Source organism: Helicoverpa zea, chromosome 16 (genome assembly GCF_022581195.2).
Source record: "Helicoverpa zea isolate HzStark_Cry1AcR chromosome 16, ilHelZeax1.1, whole genome shotgun sequence".
NCBI lineage: Eukaryota > Metazoa > Arthropoda > Insecta > Lepidoptera > Noctuidae > Helicoverpa > Helicoverpa zea.
In genome coordinates, this window is record NC_061467.1 from 1,046,527 (window position 1) to 1,067,983 (window position 21,457).

Below are 21,457 nucleotides of genomic sequence, written 5' to 3' on the forward strand. Positions count from 1 at the left end.
CCGATAGTTTGTTAACGCTCATAAACCAGTATGAAGTTGAATAGTACGCACATTACAACGATCAGGTTTTTGGCCGGTTTCAGACAGACTAAAAGATGGTTGAATTCACAATTTACTTTTAAAAAAAGCAGCCCTCGGGTCAACTGTCGCCCGACTATTTAGTCTTCAGTCTGCAAGTACGCTTAATGTTTATTTAGCACCAAAAATCTTTATCTTGGCAGCCTTCTAGCGATTAGATTAAATTGAATAAGTATTATACCAAGGTACCGAATGGCATACAATTTTGATAAGCATATCAAATAATAAATGTTTTTATTGTAAAACTGGATCGCCATACTGTCTGCGGGATTTTTCCGTTGTAGTCCGTTGTTTTTTGAGAATTTGGAATGTAGAATATCATGTCAGTTTGGCCCTTAAATGTTGGTAGGTACTTACATATTTAATAGGAATACATTAGGAGACATCGCGAAAGACCCAGCGAGAGATGATTCGGTGAAATAAAAGCTCCTTTAGGTACCTGCTTGACATGTTTAATAAAAAAACTTTTGCATAAACAATAAAACTGACTTATTTAATCAACCTAAAATGATCTCCTAAGACAAATACTATGCTGGCAACCGCATCAGTGAGATAATCGCCCACAAACACAGAGGTGCACATACACTGAGCACTTCTTTTTTTAATCGGTTAAAAACAGTTGTAAAACGAACTTCCTAACCCACAAACAAAACATGGATAAAGAGCAGTTTAGTCCACACATTCCAACTCAATTCCCCCATTGACTGTTATCATGCGAAGGGTAATTAACAAAGCATATTATACATATATAATATTACACGTGAAGCAAAACACGTGTGGAATTATAACATTTCAGTTAACCCAGTTTTCATTCAGTTGTTTAGCATATCGAGCGTAAAAATCAACCGAGTGCAAGCAGGGTTCCTTACCGTGAAGTTTTAAAGCAAATAGGATTTAACTCCAAAAGGGGAACCACGGAAATGTTGTGTCAACACGAATTGAATAGTCTAAATTCAAATTGTAATAAGCATATTATATTGTAAGCTCTCATATTTGCAACGGCTGAAAAGTTAGAATATCTGTGATATACCTCCCTTAGGAAGTAAATTAAACGTTTTGAGTTTTTAGTCTGATAGTCGAAATTTTGATGACTCTTTAGATAGCATAACAGCAGGTTTAAATAGACCAAAATAATCATCAGGCTATATTTCGACGCAGTCCTGCTCAACGACAACGACATGTTGCCCCTTTTCCAATAAATCAATATCTTTTTATTATAATTCGCAAAATAATCTTATTTTTTCCGCTACACTTAAGAATAAGTAGGTTACTATACCACTATATCTACTGCTAAGTTACAAACACACAAAAACTCGACCAGAGACTAACTCGGCTTGAATCAAAACAATCTAGTTGCTACCGTATAGTATAACCCTGGTAAATTAAGAAGTATCTAAAAGTACACTTCGGTAGTGGGATCAACGGACTTGTAAATATATCCGTGTAAACTTTGGTTGACGACGCTACAGGGGCGCTCAACCTCGATGATAAAATCACCGCTCGTTACCTATTTTATTATTTTATCGAGATCTTCCTGTCGCGTCGTTAATATAATAAATTCGTGGGTGTTATTGTTTTGTAATACATATTCATGGTTAAGAATAATAATGTAAGGATGAGGAAATTTCCGTTGTGAGTAAATACGTTCATCGCTGCCACGAATCTGGTTTTGTGCCTGATTGCCTCAAGATGTGTCGTTTAATAAGATACAATAGGTACTTATTTTTCTGACAAAAAGTTTAAGTAGCTTTGCAAAGTTAACTAATTGATCATTCTCTATCACTTAGCAATAATTATTTTATGTGATGTCATTAGAATTTTGAGGGAATGGTGGGGTTGTCATATCCGTGTGGATAAAAACCCCGAATTCAATAAATAGAAAGTAACAACATGTCTGCATTTTTCGGGCATATAACAATATGTTCTTAAGTATCAAATCATGTTCAAAGTTTTTCTCTTATACCCAGTTATATCAGAATAATAACTTATGTATGTCTCTTCTTAATAAAGCAAAAGGAATGATAAGGAAAACGAAAAACAACGTATGTACTTACATATTGTGAAATAACACGTGTTTTCACGGTTATACTTTTCCGTGTATACCTATTATAAGATTATAATAATATTTTGAAGTAAACACACACTGACACACACACACACACACATACATACATACATACATACGTGCGTGACTAAACACATTTACATCCTGTTTACGAAAAACTATTTATAGCAAGTCATGAGATCGGTAAACAATATTTCTTTTTGCCAATTTGTAAAATGTGATGTTACTGACCTATCCAACTAGGTGTTCGTGTTGGAAAACTTGAAAACAACAATTGATTACATTAGTGCGTGTGTACATATCGTGCGAAAATGCTTATTTTCAAATCTAGTTACTTTTCGTTATTGTAGCTACCATTGGAGTCCTTTGCCGGTTCTTCTCAGGGTTGGTTACCAGTTCTTCACCATAAGACTCTAATAAGACATAAAATAAATACTTTAGTCGCATGTACATGTATGTATCTATGTAAGTATATTTCTATTCAAAAGTTAATTTATCCACACCTACACATGGCCCGCAAAATAAGATATAAAGAAATAAACTTATCATCTGTGCCCTATCAAAGTTTCTCAACTGTACATAATGTGATTTGCTTTTTAGAAGCAAAAAAACATACTTAATGTTTGAAAATCTCCTTCGAACACTTTGCTACTTATTTTTCACTTACTTAAGTATTTTCTCTTTCTGCGTGTTTGAGCTAAGTACAAAACAACTAAGCAAAGAAATAAACAATACTGTCTGCTACTTCTTTTGTTTCATATTATTTTATTCAGAAACAGTTTATTTCGAATCAAAGAACAAAAGAAAAACCATAATAGAGTAAATTGAATTCAAAGAAAAATATAATTGTTTGTGGTGAAATAAATTAGTTTCTAAAATATCGATATTTTGTGAAAATATAACTATTATAACTTCTCTACCGGGAATTTCTTCATATAACCTCTTAAAAAATATAATGTTCATGATACCTAAACGACAGCTGCTCGAATTACCTCTATAAATACAAAGTACATAAAACTAGAAACTCTGCTAACCTAATTACCGGGCCATTTAATTGTCACAAAAAAAACTGTGAAACAACAAACCCTCTCCGTTCCAATTTACGCGCATCCTGTGTACTTAAAATATCGTAATTCATGATCAAGCTGACTGCCCACCGTTTGTCATGGTTACAATCTTCACGCGTGACGTCACTGCACCGTTCATTTACACGCAGACTGATGACGCTAACGAACTAAAGGTTTAAAAATCATAAAGATAAATTGAGAGAAGAAAACATGTAATTACTGAAGGGCAGCGTTCTTGAGTGCTGTCTTTTGCAAGTTGACCTTCAAAAATTGCTGATTTGCAGTCCTTTTTAAATAAATGCAATTTCACAACACAGTTCAGTAATGTTATAAACTTTTCTGAAACTTTGTTCAGCACTATTTTTGAAGCAAAGCGGTGTTAAATCTCTAGGTATGCCAAAAATCGAAAGTCCGTAATCGATAAGAGACCCAATCACATAGCATGTTTGGACCTATTTATTTGAGCACACCATTTTACCCCAATGCCCCAAATGCCCCATATTTCCATTTGAGTACATCACATTTCCCGCGATCCCCATCGAATTTCAAGCTCCATAATTTACCAGGGACCCCGTGGTTGACGATACTGCTCCTCCCTAGATAAAATAGCCTAAACTATTATTTATAGCATATATTTTGTAGTAACACCTCTCCGAATTTGTTGTTGTTGTCCGTGTAAATCTATGTCAAACTTGTTTGAAATCTAGTTTATCCTGCAAATGCTGTGATCTTCCATAATTGGAGAAGCACACAGAAATGTACTTGTTGTAAAGGTAACAAAATGTAATTGCGTATTCTACGTTGGAGATCCTAAATAAATAAATAAATTTGAACGAGTATCATTTTCATCATCTGCCTTTTCCCAACTATGTTGGGATCGGCTTCTAGTCCAACCGGATGTAGATGAGTACTAGTGTTTTACAAGAAGCGATTGCCCATCTGACCTCCTCAACGCAGCTACCCGGACAACCCAATATCCCTGGTAAGACTGGTCGGAACCGAAAATAATTTTCAATCTCTAAAATTAGCAATTAAGGTATGAAATGAAATTATAATTATCTCTTATTGAAGAAAGCAATTTAGGTCATTAATTCTAGAGAGATAAATAGGTGTTTAATTCTAAATTGTGTAATAAAAGATGAAAGGGCTCCTGTTTCAATCGTTTCGCTTTGAATCTTTCGAAACGGGAGTCCCTTTATGTGAACACATCAAATAACACGGTAAATCTACACGAAATGAGGCGGTTTCTTCAAAACAAATGAACCTTATTAGTTCATGTAGGTTTTTTTATTTTCATCTTCATCATCGGCCTTTTTAATGTCCCACTGCTAGACACAGGTATCTTACACACACAGTGAAGTTAGCGTTAATAAACCTACAAAACATGAAAAATAAATGCATATAAATATTTCTGCGTGTTTACAAATGCTCAGGAACACTAAACAAATATTAAAGAAATTGCAACATTTCCATTCTGTCAAAAAAAGGTTGAGAATCTCTGCATCGCGATATTCTCTCGTGGAACTAATAAACAATGTATATGCATAATTATATTAGCCGAGCGAAGGTCAAGCTTTATTGTTCCGCTCCGGAATTCAATTCTATCCGATATGTATCGATAATGGCGTTATTAACGGTTTAATTCTCGAAACTAGAAAGAAATGGACTTCGCAGGCGGTAGATTTTCAATAAAAATGTGGTAAAAAGGTGTGAAGAGATATTTTCTAAATAGGTAGATTTACGTAGTGAATGATCCCATATCAATGGCACTTAACAACAATCAACAATTTATAAACGGAGTTTACGGTGGCCTTAAATGAATCGTTTACTTGTTTAAATTAGTTGTCATTGAATACAATTGAGTCCACACCTGTAATTTACCCAATCAAACAATAAAGATTACGACACGACTACACAGGGGTCAGTCACTTAATTTCGTATTGCCAGCACAAAAAATAGACTTAAATCAAAACATCATTGCCCAACACTATAATCAATGTCACGATGCACATTATCAAGAAGGTCAATTTCACGCTCAAATGACCTTCAGTACGGTATTTTAGTTCCGTCAAGCTCTATCAAGATTTGTTAGAGAAAAAAATAATCATTTAAGTACCTAGTTGAGTTTTTTAGTTACAGTAATAACCAAAGGGCTTTTTAGAGCAAGCCTTTTCCCGCTACAATGCGGCCACAGATTAAAAACGTGGGAAGTGGGCACAAATAAAATTCAACCTTTATATTAGTTTAAAAATATTTTTTCAAGGCTTTAGATATACTTTGCGTCATAAATATCGCTATAAATAAAATTTATAATTAATGGACAAAAAACTTGCGTTATTTTTTTCAATGTTTTGTTATGGTCAGTCACGTTTTTTTTTGTTACATTACACATGGAACTTGGCTTAATTTTTTTTTCGTATACGGAAGCACGTCTTTTGGGGATCTAAGTATATTGTGTGTGAAGTAACTGTGTGTATAGACCCACGCACCGCACTTACCACAAATGGTGATGGCTGTTTCTTGTGCATCAATTAGGTTGTCAAACATTTCGTGTCGGTGATGGTGGGTCCACACGATAGAGACTAAGTTTGTACAAATATCTGTACGAACTTAAAGTCAGAGTAAAAATCTAAGAGTAAAAATCTAAAGTCTGAGTCGAAATATTATGACACGATGTTTGTACAGACTTGTCAATAGCTCAGACTTTATACACAGACTCTTGGATGCACCTATTCGTTGCGCAGACAAAATTCTAAAACTGAAGTTGGTATCGCGTGGACCCACCATGAGGGACTTTCTTTTTTAAGAGTCTTAAAATAGCTGCACGAGTAAAAACATACCGAATAATAAACTGCAAAACTCATTTTATCTTCGATATAAAGAAACAATGTATTTCAAACACTGATCCATCGTTATAAATCAGGAAATAAATGTTCAGTCATGAGTGAGGTGAGGTATCACTTGAGGGAGGCGGAAATTTCCCCCGACACTTTATCCCTTAAATGTCACATCTGATAAGCATATTTGGCACCATCTGTTAATATCGATGGATATTTTATCCCCTTTGGATATTTGGATAAGTCCCTGCGCGATTTATTTAAGGCCGTTGTCAATATTTTATATGCTTACCTGTTCTTTTCCTTCTTCTTGACATGACTGTATGGGGCGTATGTCAAAATTAATTCTCTAATGGCAAAATAGAGCATAGTTAAGTTATAGAAAGCTGACGTTAAACAACATGAAATCCCCATTAGTGTCGTCTGTACCTTTTGCTCCTTGCTGAAAGTGTAATGTCCATTTTGAATCATAATTTATGCAAAATAATGCGGTTAGTAAATGGAATTAGTTATACTGTTCGGGAAATGGGATGTGACTTATCATTTTGAAGTCCATGTTACAGGGTTTCAAAATTGATGTTTTTGGCTCAAAATCTTTACAATAAAAATAAATTCCGACGAATTGAGAACCTCCATTTTCTACGGAAGTCGATTAAAGAGGAAATTAAGATTACCTTTGTACATATTTGTGCAATATCATTTTATTTATGAGTATTGTAATTTAAAAAATGCTTTTGTTTTTTCACGGTCGAAGGCAAAAGTGTTTCAATGGTCAAGGACAATAAAATAAACTAGCTACTTAAATACAAATGACTATGCAAAAAATCGTGCAAAGAAAATGATAAAAACACATGAGTCATATATTTTAGTATGTCGTTAAATAGTTAAGTGTTCACACACGTGTGAGCGCTTCAAATAAATATTCGCATTTTTATTTTTTACTTCTTGTATTTTTATGAAAACATGTACAAATGTGAGAATAATCATCTGCCTAGCCTTTTCCCAGCTACGTTGGGATCGGCTTAAAGTCTAACCAGATGCAGCTGAGTACCAGTGTTTTACAAGGAGCGACTGCCTATCTGATATCCTCAGCCCAGTTACCCGGGCAACCCAATACCCCTAGGTTAGACTGGTTGTGAGAGTTACTGGCTTCTGACTATAACGTATAGTAACGACTGCCAATGATGTTCAATGATAGACTGAATGATTTGTATTTCTCTTGTATTTTCATGAAAACTTGTACGAATACCGATATTATATAGGTACATATCGATATGAGGATAATATCTTGTCTGCCAATAATCATAAACTATAAAAAAAAATACTGTCCCGTGTTCGATATTTTAGGAAAAAGTAATCTTTCAAACCATTATCTACATCAGTCTACATCTAATTGTTATCAGTAGATTGTCGGTCCACGTCACTCAATTTTAAGCTGCTTTCCTGATTGTCTTATGCTATGCTATCAGTGCCGTGAAGGTTAATTCGACAAATGCATGCCACTGAAAGATTTTTAGCTCGTATTAGGAGCTTCGGCAAAACAAAAAAGAAACCCTTTTATCTTCGTCACTGTGAAGGTATAGGTATAGGTAAGAGAGTGAGAGCAACTTTTTGGTAATTTACCTCGAAATACTCAAACGTTACTTACTAAACTTCAAGTTACGCTTAAGTGACACAAACATAGAATGATGTTTGAGCTGCCTTTAAAATTGTGTGGCGTCTCCGCATCTGGGCCCTGGGCGTATCTGGAGGATACCACTTTTATTACGCACTTCTACCCGCGTCCCGGGACAACTTCTTTCCGTACCCGGACAAAATATATATAGTTTTTCTAATACGTTCAGCAGTTTCGGAGCCTTTACAAACGAACAAAATAATATTCCCTGATCCCTCTTCATAACACTAATAGATGAATCGCTCCCGCTCCCTGCCATCACACAGCCCAAACCATCGATTACCATCAGAAAGCTTGGCGATCCTTGTTTACAGTGCAACCGGTAAAACTGGCGGAGCCTGTATGCCGTATGGCTTTCTGAATGTCAATCGCCGCTTGTCCCAATTGCTTGCCCTTCTCTTTATTATTGGGCCTTTTGGATGGTATAACTTGTTTTTAGGATTGCTTAGTTATGTTTGTTTAACGAATTCGGTTTATCCGATTTAAACCTGATAAGTGAATTTTGACCGAAGGGCCAAGTGTTGGAGAGCAGTAGTAGTTGTGATGATGAAAATACCTTTTAAATCGTAAAGCAAACTGTATATTAATAGTACCTACGTACTCATCGTGTTAAATCTACAGGTACCTTATACTAGAATGTTTTATCAAAATCCATTCAATTGATTTGCCTGAAAGACTTACAAACGTCTATCCACCCATCTTACCGTTTAATAATATCACGATTAAGAATGGTTAATAGTTTCAAAATGTTTGGAAAGAACTATCATCTGTGGATCCTGAGATTAGGCCTAACAGCGTCACAAAATAAACTCACAAAACCTCTTTATAAAGGTAGGAGGTATGGCTTTCACACCAACTAGAGTCCAGTATCTAAATTAACACCAAATAACAATATCCTGTGTTCCGTAGTATCATGTAACGCGGTGTCGTATCTCCAATTATCACGTAGTTTCAATACAAACGCCCACCACTTGTAACCGTTACTATATTAGATAACCACTGACACTCTCAGCTTCGTCTATATTTTGCTTAAATTGAACGATATATTTTTTTCACATCTTATTGACTCTTCAAAACGTTAGAGGCCGTCAAGAGGCGGGTTTTAGAAACCTGTGACACTAGGGCTTGTTAGGTGATTAAAACCGCAGCTCACTCGATAAGAATGAACTTCAATTCTATATAAGAAGAACTTCAGTTCTATATGTATAAGTCAGCCTCTTGATGTCTTGTGCATGGTCATAGGCATAGAATTGGTTCACACTGCGTTTCTCACAGCTTCAACGCGGAAAAGTCATTTGCTGAAAATGATGTTAAAAACGAAATAAAAATTGTCGTAGAGCAAATTCAATAAAAATCTGTTATCTCACCGTACAAAACAGCTACAATTTTGTTTATTTTTAAGTCCCCCACGTGGGTGACGGTACCTACGGACGGTTAAAAGTCAGGGTCATTGTGTAACAGATAGTAACGAGTCAACATGCAGGACGTTACGAGTCCGCCTACATTAACTGGTTACGTGAAGGTGGAAGGAACGTGGTTATCTGAATTGTGACGTAATAGGAAGATAGAGATTGAAATGATGGCGAAGAAGGTTTTAAAGAGAATAAGGCCTTGTTGAGAAATATCGGGTTGCCCAGGTGAAAGGAATTCAGACAGGTTTTGTAAACCACTGGTACTCAGATGCCTCCCGTTAGACTGGAAGAAAACCGAAAAAAGATGAATGTTTTGTTGAAAAATGTCTTATCTTTACGATTTAATTTTAGCTCTGAGAGAAATAGTATTTCAGTTTGATACCTTTTCCCTGTTTTTTATTAAATAAATAAACTCCGCAGTTACCTACCAACAGTGTTTATGTAACACTAGCTTCTGTCAGCGGTTTCACCCGCATCCCGTAGGAACCACGGCACGAACCCGGATAAATAGCCTATAGCCTTCCTCGATAAATGGGCTATCTAACACTGAAAGAATTTTTCAAATCGGTCCAGTAGTTCTTGAGATTAGCGCGTTCAAACAAACAAACAAACTCTTCAGCTTTAAAATATTACCTAGTATAGATAATTCGTATTTACAGAATGAACTGCGAAGTTCAAACTAGCATGTTATTATGATACGATACGAGATCCATTTCTGAAGTCCAATGTGATACACGTGTCACCGCACCGCATTGTACCATTGAAATTACGGCCTAAGACAACGGAGAAGGTTCTTCTATATATCTCTATACTTTGACACCTCCTTAGAGTTTCGACTGAAAAAGACTATCTTTTGAATAAAATGAGGGTTGGAATGGCTCGGTTGACATTTTCAAAGCTATTTGCAGAGTGAATCTCGTAACGAATTTCGTAAATAATCACACCCAGATAGGAGTTTTCAATTTCGCCTACATCTACATATAAGTTAAACACCTACATAAGTCTCAAGTTAATCTTGTTAATGCAGGACTGGAAGATTCAGTAATAAGTACTGATAATTTAATATGTACCTAGGTATGTAAGCAACTCGTTGGTCTAGCTTCCAACAAAACGGTAACTCGTCTTACTAATTATCTGTCTTAACTTCTCTCTGCTGCACTCTATAATAACTGCAATACCTAGATATACACCCATTAATTTATTCATCCTATATATACAACATGTAACTTAATTAACGCACATCCTGAAATTAGTTTGTTCAGAATCGTTTACTGAATCGATTTATATCATTTTTAATATAGGTAATTTTTTATCCCAAAAATAATTAAAAATACGGAAATTATTGTCATATTAACCCTGTACAGTCAAAACAAATTCAAATAGACCGTAACTCAAAGTAATAAGACTTCGTGTATTGTCGGCTTTTTCCGTAGTTTCGTTATGTTGTGTCGAGTCGAACGGCGCGCGGCGCGATATTTGCGTGCGTAGTAGTATGACCAAAAAGTTCTCCAAGAATTGGTATAACTAATTTAGTAAATAACAATGCATATACATGTTAAATTAAAAATTCAGTGTATGTATTATGATTATAACATAATATTCTAATTGGGGTGTTTGAGGGTGTGCGTTAATTACGTTACATGTTGTATATATATATATCTATTGCCTTCTATTTATCCAATCAATCGTCTTAATATTTTAATTCAATTAACTATTAATCCGCTACAAATCACGCGTAAATAAACTAGAAACTTGTTAATCCAACCACATAGTAAATTAATTTAAAATGCTAAACTAATTGGTTTTACCATCACGATTCTCTGAACACCAATGAATAGGTAAGCGATACAGTCTGCATCATGGAGAACAAAATGATTAACGGAGATGTCATAACGTAAAATCTCCTAAGAAAGCAGCGCCCCGAAATGCGGGTGTTCGGGGAACGAGGAACGTTACTAGGTCCGTCCTTACACGCCTTCTATGGAAACCGCTCATTATTTTCGAAATCACCAATCAAATATGAACAATCTTTGACAGATTAGTTCTAATTTGACATAGAACCGGGACGCTTCGTTAGTTCTATTAACTGATCACGCCTACCGTATGTTTTTTGACCTACAAGAAGGCTCCTACCTTCCTAATGGCATCTCCGCTATCTTTCCTTCTTCCGTGGTCTGCATGTAGATGCACTGGCTTACACGTGGATCCACAAGGCCACTGAAATATAATATGATAACTGTTTTCATAAACAATTGTATATCATATCTGTGTTTAAGATAAGCTTTACTTTACGCTGCGGTTTGCACGGTTATTAAATAACCTTGGTGGTAAAATATAATATATAATATTATATATTAATATATAATATTATATTTTACCACCATATTAACCCAATTATATACACAGTTATAAGTAGTATATACTTAATTACTTCTAACGTTAGGCTAATAAATTAGAGCGGTCCCCCGACACGTCAAAATTTAGTTTAGTCTGACATGCTTTAGTTGGGTACTTACGTAGTGTTAAAAGTTATTTTTTGCTTTTTATAGGGTTTAGCATTTTTAACCTTTTGTCATACTAATTGCGTACTTTTTTTGGGTCGGGGTTTTTTTTAAATTTATAATTTAATTTTATTTCATGCTTTTTGAAGGAGCTCCTTAATTTTTTCTTCTTTCAGTTAATTTCTTTTATTTTAAGATGGGGTCGCTCTATGCGATCTCGGACAAAGGATGCTGTTTAACAATCCTCATAACATACTGGCTCTGGGAGAATTGCACAGATTGAGGAAACATAAACCTTTGGTCATTCTAGATTTTCAGCGAAGATATAAATCGGTTTATCCGTTTCATTCCGGCATTCCAGGGTTTCATCCGCCACATCCCATTTCCAGTATCAGGTTCTCGTCAATTGAAGAGAACTAGTCAAGACAAATTCAACGAGCCCAAACTCGATGGGTTTACTAAAAGGCAGTTCAGGGTTACGTCTCCTACCTTCGTGCCCTAACAGCAGACCAGCTCGGTGGTTCCAGAAGACATTAGTGTTTCAAATTTCAGATCCCACACATGCTTGCAAGTAAACTGAGCGTGTAACATTCTTCTCACACCTAACAAACGAGCTGATGACCTTGAAGACCTGAACCGATTTCCACCAAACATAGCTAAGAACACTCCCGAATGACACTCCTTTTAAACAAAAAAAACCGCATTACAATCGGATCATCCGTTTGGGAGCTACGATGCCACATACACACACACACACACACACAGACACGTCAAACTTATAACACCCCGTCGTTTTTGCGTCGGGGGTTAAAAACAAGTGAACATCAACGTGAGCGTAAATTGCAATTAAGTACCTACATCTGAATTCTTTTCAATCATCCACTACCCTTGAACATGAACGGAGATAGGTACATAGATGTAGGGAAAAGCGATGACCAAAGAAACTTAAGGATTGTGTGAAAGACGATATGGCTGGTAAGAATGTTACACGTGAAATGACGTCAAACAGAGAAATATGGAAGAAAACATGCTGCGCCGACTAACATTGGTACCACGGCAGAAAGCATCCACTGCCTGCATCCACAAACAATGTATATTGCAATAATATTGTACTTAGTTGGCAGTGTAATGTTCAGCAATGGAATTTGGTGTTAAATTTCGTTTCCGAGTAGCGTGGCGTGACCAACAGCTGTTAGTATGTGTTTTGATACTTATTGCTAATTTCACATTTAGTGTCGTCATTGGTAATAGAGCTTTGAAAACTGAGAAGGTAATCTACATTTGTGAAGTTTTGTTTATAAACAAAGTTGCATCAACATGTTGCTTAGTTGCTGGCAACACAGCCTGTTGCAAAGAATTTGTTTCCAGCAACATTCTTGTTGCTCGTCAACAATGTTGGTCAACTGATGGATGACTTTAAAGGGTCTTAACGGATACTTAGGTCACTGTAATTTCATTTAAATAAATCTTAAGATATTTACATTATTACTTAGGTACTGGTTTATGGTTTACATGATGTCATATGTGCATAAATAAATAATCTTTATTTACATGCAAGATAATGTTTATTTAATTTAATCATACAGTACTAAAGTTCCATTAATTTACAATAGGCATGATGACAGTAATCAAAAATCATTAAAATAATATATTTATTAAATTAAACTTGAAGCTTGGAATATAAAACGCGCATTGTTTTCTTTATTAATAATGTGATTAATATGTATTTTTATAAAATAAAATTACGAAATAAGGCAATCCGCCATGATATCTTGAACACCAATCAGAGCTCGTGACGTCATCTCTGAAAACAACTCGCGCGAAAGCGCGCGAACGTCACATTTCGTTACTGTGAACTTCCACTGCGATCTTTGTTTTTAATTAATTAATTGTTTATAACACGAGTTATGGAGCCCGGATTTATCAAGGCAAACAGCGCTAATTTGCCTAGAATTGATATCATAATGCTGGGAAAGTTTTTGGCATCAAATAAAGATTTTTGTTCAGCTGAATTTAGAAATGTTAAAACTTCCATGTAAGTATACTAGTTTAATTAAAAAACAATGAGAGATGAAACCTAACCTCGAAATAGTTATTTACATTATAAACTATGCTAGAATCTAGAGAACTATGTAATAACTTACATCAAAGTGATCTTCACAAAAATAAAGTTGTACCCTGGGCAATATTGCTTTTGAATCTCGCTTTGCAAGTTTAAGCCACTTGTTTCGTATTTTTTTATTGTGAGGAACGTACACAAATAACTTATCAGGAGTTGTTTTGGATGTGTTCTTACACTGGGGGACCCCACAACACCTATGCCCTTTCGAATTCATATTTAATAACACAAAAAACTTAATTATTGCACGAGCGTTGTTCACTTGCGTCTTGTAATTTCAGTTGTGACGTCACAAGTGACGACATGACACTGACAAGCGTTTTCGCGCCGGATTTAAAGTGGACAGAGAAAAATGCAATTATTTGATAAAAAAACTTCGCATTTTCTTAAAATTAATAATTTTTCATATAAAATAGACGTATACCTACATCATACAAAGGAATTTAAAAATTTGTCATCATGCCTATTCAAGATCACGCTATAATCAGGACTAGAATTTACTCTAGCTGTGGCCAAAGACAACATAGTAGGTAACGGTCGATTCCAATATAGACTCATTCGATCCGATTTAGACTCATAAAACTCATGACAAATTTCTATCTCTGATAGGCAAAAGATTGAATATTGGAAACGGTAGACGCGGCGCGATCGCAACATTCGTCTCCAATAGATATACATATTATGTGTTGTTCACCATTAGTGCCAATCAATTTAAAAAACTATTAGCAGCGATTCCCCAATGTCTAATACAGACAGACAAATATAAATAGATAAATAATGTCGATTGCAACAATAAGATTAATAAACAAATAAAGCCGTTAATTGCATTCGACGCACGCGCAGTTGTTATGGCAAGAGAACCGCTCCACGTGTATGGCGTATGGTCCTTGTCATAAGCGGAAGCGGGTATAGCACGTGGATTGTTAGTTAGTTTCTGACGGCATTTTCATCCTCATCTTGTGGAAACTATTTTCGCGTATAAAACATATCCAACAACCTTCTCCGATAAATGAATACTATATGTACTAGTATAACAAAGAGGAAATATATTTTTACTTCTAAGCCGACTTCAAAAAATCTGCCATCTGTTGGGAAGCTACACTGTCCACGGATGACATGGCTATATTTTATCCAGGTACGAGGAGTAGTTTCCACGGGTCGCGAGTGAAACCGTGGGGAACTGCTAGTAGTAGGCTATTTCTTTATTGAAAGAATATTTCAAATTGGACCAGTAATTTCTGAAATGATCGCGTATTACATGGACCACACGTAAACAGCAGGGAATTGGATATGTGTAATGTTTTGACGCGATCATTCTTACTTTGTTCATTGTATGATTATTTATAGTTTTCTTTGATCAGAGAATATTTCTCTTGCTAGTTGCTACTGCCAGACGGAAGCCGATTATTATGAAATATTGGTACGTATAAATAGTAAATGGGGTACATTTTGCAAATTAATGTAGATTATAGTAAATCATACTGAAACGTCACTCATTTTTAAAGACTGCTCAAACATCATTTAACTCTACCATAGATACATACAATTTTAAGTGTCGGAAATATTTTTAAGTAGAGTAGCTATTTCCGATTTAAATGTTTTTGTCTAAACTTCTTAAAATACCTTACGCGCTAGCAGTCTTTTTTTTTTTGTTTTTAACGACATCAAAAATCATCAAATGACCCCTCCCGTTGTGGGTTGGCAGCGGTGAGGGAATGTCAGACTCCTACTGACTAAAAACCGTCGTGTTCCAACATAGGCCCTTTATGTACCAGGGCCGCGGTATCTCTTTCGAACGACTCGTAGCCCCGGAACAACCCGCAGCCCCGGGCGCGCTAGCAGTCTCAAAGTGGTCTGAAGATCTCGTTCTTCTAAACCCAAGTCCAAATAACCAGCATTCATTCCCAACTCCTATTTATCCCACAACAATAAAATAGTTATCTTCAATGACATGTAAATGTACGTCAATGTCCACCAAATAATTCACCCACACAGTCCAACGATTCATCCCTTACAATGAACTGAATTGACATGACAAGATGAGTTCGCCTGTTGTCAACTCATTCGAATAGGCCGGCCTATTGTGAAGTCAGGCTATTATTGGACCAGCCATAGGTCAGAGTCAAGGCCCCACGTCAAATTTAAGTAAACATCCATAATTTGCATATTGTTTTTGCTATGAGGAAGATTGTTTTAATTGTGTTTTGTGTAGTTTGAAATAACTACTCAAACTTGGGAAGATTATTAATCCTTGGTAATAGGTATTTCTCTTGAACTTTAAGTAGATAGGTAGTTGGGGCTGCGGGATTGTTCGAAAGAGTTACCGCGGCCCTGGTACATAAAGGGCTTAAGAAGGAATATATATGTCGAGTTTTAGTCAGTAAGAGTCTGACACTCCCTCACGCTGTTAAAAGCGGGAGGGGTCATTTGATGATTTCCCATCCGAAGAAATAGATAGGTACGATAATTTGCAGTTAGCGTGTTCGCCCTAGGCATTAACCTAATTGAGTTTATTTAGTGGTTTACCGTCCATTGGATATGTCCAAAACTACTTAAACCTTTAAGTAATAAGCTACTGCAAAAACTTATCTTTCCTGGAATCCAAGTTAGGTCTAATAGATTAATTTATAGAATGCCAAAGAAACTGAGTTACCATCATTCAAGTTTTGCATTACTTTAACGTGTTGTCCTATTTTGCGAATTGAACCCTCTTTCTTATCCTACAGAAGTCGACTGTTTAAATATGTCAATGCTGACGAACTGAAGCCCTGAACCCTGATATTTACCAACCCTACTTGCCTAAGCAAACTCCACTAGCTTTTGCCCAATCTGTCAAAAAGCCCGTCAATATTTGCATAGCTAATAACACAGACTTCATAAAAAACGAAGGCGGCATAGACAAACTCTTTGCCTATATGATTACCGAAGAGGCGGGTTCATGATTGATTCGCTTGAGTCTAAGTGATCGATACCTTTCAATCACTTAGGTTCACTTAACATTTGGCCTTGGAACCTGAGCGATACGTGTTGGGACTTTGGGAGGTAATAAAAGTTTTATATATTAGACTTGCTTGATAGACTTTGACTACAAAGAAGGTTGTATCTAACTGAGCACTTGAGCGGGTTTTTGGGTGTAAGTTTGTAAGCAGATAGATGATTGATTTACTTATATTTTTCCTTTGACAGAAGATTGAAACATGAACCGCCTCTGCCCAGGCGGAGGAAGTCCATGAGGATTTCCCCTCCCAAAAAAAAGAATTGCTCGAGTTTGTAAGAGAGGAAGAAAATAGTAATGTTTAGGTATACTTAGTGAACTATCATCTCTCTTCTGCTTGACCTTAGCAACAACAATTATCGTATATTATTTTTAGGCATACAAAATCCACATCGTTAAGTAAATAAATCACCATCCACCACAACAAATCAAATAATCAAACGTAATAAATCTAACAAGTAAACAGAGGTATAACTCACGACGCACGCGTACGGATGGCACGGATGCGCTGTTGCTATGCACTAAATAGGACATCAACTGCATTTGTTTGTCTGTTCATCTTCTTAAGCGGGTTGTGTGCTTATAGAGAACTAGAGAAGAGTTAAATCATATACCTACATTATTTTTGATATAGATAAGTTTAGAAAAACTATGAATATTTAACATTTTCCAAACTTTTTTGACGAAAAAAAAAGATCCCGACGAATTTAGAACCTTCTTTTTTATAAAGTCGATTAATAAACCAACTGTTCTAAGTAAGTTAGGTTAGAAAATGGCGTACATAGCTAAATAAGGCAGATAGTACCTAGTATTTAGTAGTTCCTTGTAGTAGTTACTTGAGAAATCCAAGAAGTAGCCAAAAAAAAAACAAAATCATTAATTTTCCAACAAAATCTTGAAGTAAATTAGGCCAATAATTATGACGAATGATAATGATGATAAATCGTCGTTCCTATCTCTATGCGCGAGCGCACCGGTTGCCACGCTGTATCTGGGCCGATTGGTAATCAGATGCACTATTAGTCTCGTTACCATACGCGCGGTAAGACTGTTGCTAACTGCACTGGGCCCCGATTCTCCTAATTTTACTTAGGCGTCATACGATTCACGTTCGACTCGATTCGACTGAGGTCCAATCCCGACTCGATTACGATTGAAGCGTATGTGGCATTCCGCTATTTTTTCTTTGAAATAAACATTTTTATCCTTTTCTGTCATTCAATAATGAATCATTTTGTCTGCAAATGATTTACGATTGCAAAATGATTGTACAGCAAACTACCGTATAGACCAAAATCACCAAAATAGCAGACCAATCGCACACCAATCAAATGTCAATCGAATACGATTGGTCTTTTATTAGTAGCAGAATGCCCGATATGGTTAAAACTGCTATTGCGATCATATTCGATTCGATTTCTATTCGATTTTGACAATATTAACTTAGGAGAATCGGGCCCCTGTGTACACGTGATTAGGAAGAATAGATATACTTAGGTATATGTCTTATGTTGCAATGTTGTTTGTATGTGTAGTAGTAACTGAGAGTGCAGATATAATAAGGATCATATTATGCTAATTAGGTGCACTTTAAATAATAGACGTGTCATGTGGTTTCATCATCATCTTAAGAGCTTTGTTCCCGTGGACGAATAGACCAATGATTCTTTAAAAGCACGCTAATAAAAGGGGTGAGGATTTTTCTTTGGAATGTCTCTACTTATTGCACAATGAGGGAACAACTTCAAAATTAGGTACAAGTTCAGAAAACAGAACAGACATTCCACCTCTAGTGGGCGTCACCTACAGTAAAGAAATATAGTCCATCTTTTATGGGTAGCGAAAAAGTTTACTGTTTTTCCAACCACTCACCTACCTATTGTTCTACGAAGAACTATATTCTTACCTCAACTCGTATAAAAGCGGGTTAAACAAACATACACGTAGGTATTCGTTATAAAAGCTCCTATAAGCTGGACTATTGCCAAGAGTGCGGAATCCCTCGTATATAAAACGGAGCATGACAATGATAAGGCCATGGAGAACAAAATGACTAGAGGAGATGTCATAACGCAAAATCTCTTAAAAAAGTAGCGCGCCAAAATGCAGGTGTTCGCGGGTCGAGAAACGTTACTAGATCCGCCCTTACACCACAGACTACCTTAATAGTTATACTTCGCTTACAAGCCTTCCTTAGAACCCACCTATTGCTTTCAAAATAAAATCTCTGAATCAAGAAGGTTTTCATTTGACAAAGAACCCGAACGCGAATTGCAACTGATCACGCCTACCGTACGTTACTTGGACTTACAAGAAGGCGCCCGATCTACCTTCCTTATGGCATCTCCGCTATCTTTCCTTCCTCCGTGGTGGCATATATACACGACGTTGCAAAATTACGGAAACTCGATTTTCTGGGCAATTGAGTAAAAATATTGATGATCTTTTATCCGCAGGGCATAAAAAGATACTGTTACGAGCTATGGCTTCGTATAAATTAACAACGATTAATCTTATCCACTTAAATCTTATGTAACACTACTATAAAAACCACACTAGGAATCCTTCCAGAAGGTTGAGGAAGGAAGTAAAGAGTACTACTGACTGGATACCTTATCTATTACAAAATTATTTATTTGCTGTCCAAACGGATCTGGTGGAACCAAGTAAATTGTTCTAATAAAATGTCACCCTGAAATAGCCCGCGACGTTCATTGAATACTTACCTACTGTTCATAAATTAACTTTCAATTACAACTCAAATCATAGCTGATATTGTTTTGTTTTTACCATCCATCTCGGATTACCTATATTCTATACAGAACTTGTGGTTCTTCCTACATTTACATATAGGTATTGGCAAAACTAAATTGATATTTCAACTCCAGCTCCAATACTTTGTCATTCTATAGTACAAATAAAATGTTTGTAACATTATTCTTATTGGAATAAACTTCCAAGGTCAAGTTCAAACCATTACATTTGGTGGTACACTAAAATAGTAGCGTAATGTCCCATGATTTATTTGACAGTCGGCTAAATTGGGAATTTGGGTGATCCACGCTTCCTGGTGGAGCGTATTATTTTTAGTATCGAGAGCAAAATTGTAGCATTTTGTAAGTCTCTGTTTCTTAATTGGAGCGAAAGGATTGATGGCGATGATTAGTAAAGGCGTTGAATTGAAAAATGCTGCAGTAGGGAACCGCTCTAATATAAAAACCTATTTGATTGACATAGCGAAAATCCGGGTGCAGTATCATTTGGGAATTGTCTACCGTCTAAGGAACTACTTAGTTTCCGCCAGCTTTTTCACCTGAGTCCCGTGGAATCTATCCCGCTTACCCAAAAACTTAAAACCCTTCTTCGATAAATAGGGTTATCTAACGGTCCGAGATTAACGCATTCGAACAACTGAACTCTTCAGATTGAATTTTAATATCAGTTTAATTGATGATTGATTGACTGAACTTTAAAGACTCTATCCAAAACATTAATAAGTTCTGTAGACTCAAAGACCCTTGTACCCTTGTTGCAGATCCTACCCTACATAGACGGTTTCAACCACGTGTCGAAGATAGCCGCGCTGACAGACGTGGAGATCAGCCTGGTGCGCGCGTGCGTGCAGAACCTCGTCTACTACGGAGTCGTCACGCTCGTGCCTATTTTCCAGTACTGTGCTGTAAGTAGCTACTGTCTAGTCATATCATACTGCTAGTCAGAGTATACCTAATGTAGATAATGTATTTTTATAAGACTGGTTCAACTCTATTCACTAATACTACTTACTATCATGACCCATTGCTAAGACTGGTTGTCAGACTTACTTGTTTGAAAATGTCTGACAAAATAATTTGCTAGGTAAAAGCTTTATCATTATGAGAATATGTAAATTTTCAGGTTTACAGTGCTACTCCTAAGCTGAGGCAGCTGACTCGCTGCGCAGGACTTCAACGACAATGTGTCGATTTCTGTGCAAGATCTCGTAAGTACCATTTAAGACTGTTGTCCTACACTCCATGGGTTACCCAACCTCGATACTCGACCATTGAAAGAATTTCCGTATCGGCCTAGTGGTTCCTGCGATAAAAGCGCTCGTACAAACTCCTTCAGCTTTTAAGAGCATGCAAAAATGTCCAGTGGATTGACTGGCTGGTATTAAATTCTACTGAGCCCGTGCTCCCTACATATCAACTACTAGCTTCTGCCAGCGGTTTCACCCGCATCCCGTGAGAACTTCTTCCCGTACCGTAAAAAGTAGCCTATAGCCTTCCTCGATAAATGGGCTATCTAACACTGAAAGAAATTTTCAAATCGGACCAGTAGTTCCTGAGATTAGCGCGTTCAAACAAACAAACAAACAAACTCTTCAGCTTTATTATTAGTATAGATTGTACGCTATCAATTTCAGCCCGTCAACTGCCGAAAGTGAGCGACATCTTCCGCATGTACGCGGGCATGTCATACGGTAGCACCATCAGAGACCTGTGCAGAAGGATGAAGCCTCAGGAGCTGGCCATCAATGAGAGGAAGCTGGTACTCTTTGGAGTGCTTGAAGGTCTTATTAGAAGGGTGTATAAGGTAAGCACAGATTACAAATAATTACTAGCAGTGTCTTTATTTCACACTTAAAATCTAGGTATAAACTTTTCGATGAATTATTGTTTATTTATTAAATATGGAAAAAATAATTTATTTTGGATAAGATATT

General features: G+C 36.3%; 1 protein-coding gene across 1 annotated transcript in view; it reads left to right on the forward strand.

Annotated features, from left to right (window-relative positions):
- Positions 1 to 21,457, forward strand: part of LOC124637323 (GATOR complex protein NPRL2) — a 73,954-nt gene that overhangs the window by 49,451 nt on the left and 3,046 nt on the right. The window contains exons 5-7 of the mRNA XM_047173688.1: positions 20,285 to 20,428; positions 20,647 to 20,731; positions 21,158 to 21,327. Coding sequence (XP_047029644.1) covers positions 20,285 to 20,428; positions 20,647 to 20,731; positions 21,158 to 21,327 — 399 coding nt within the window. The remainder of the gene's footprint in view (positions 1 to 20,284; positions 20,429 to 20,646; positions 20,732 to 21,157; positions 21,328 to 21,457) is intronic.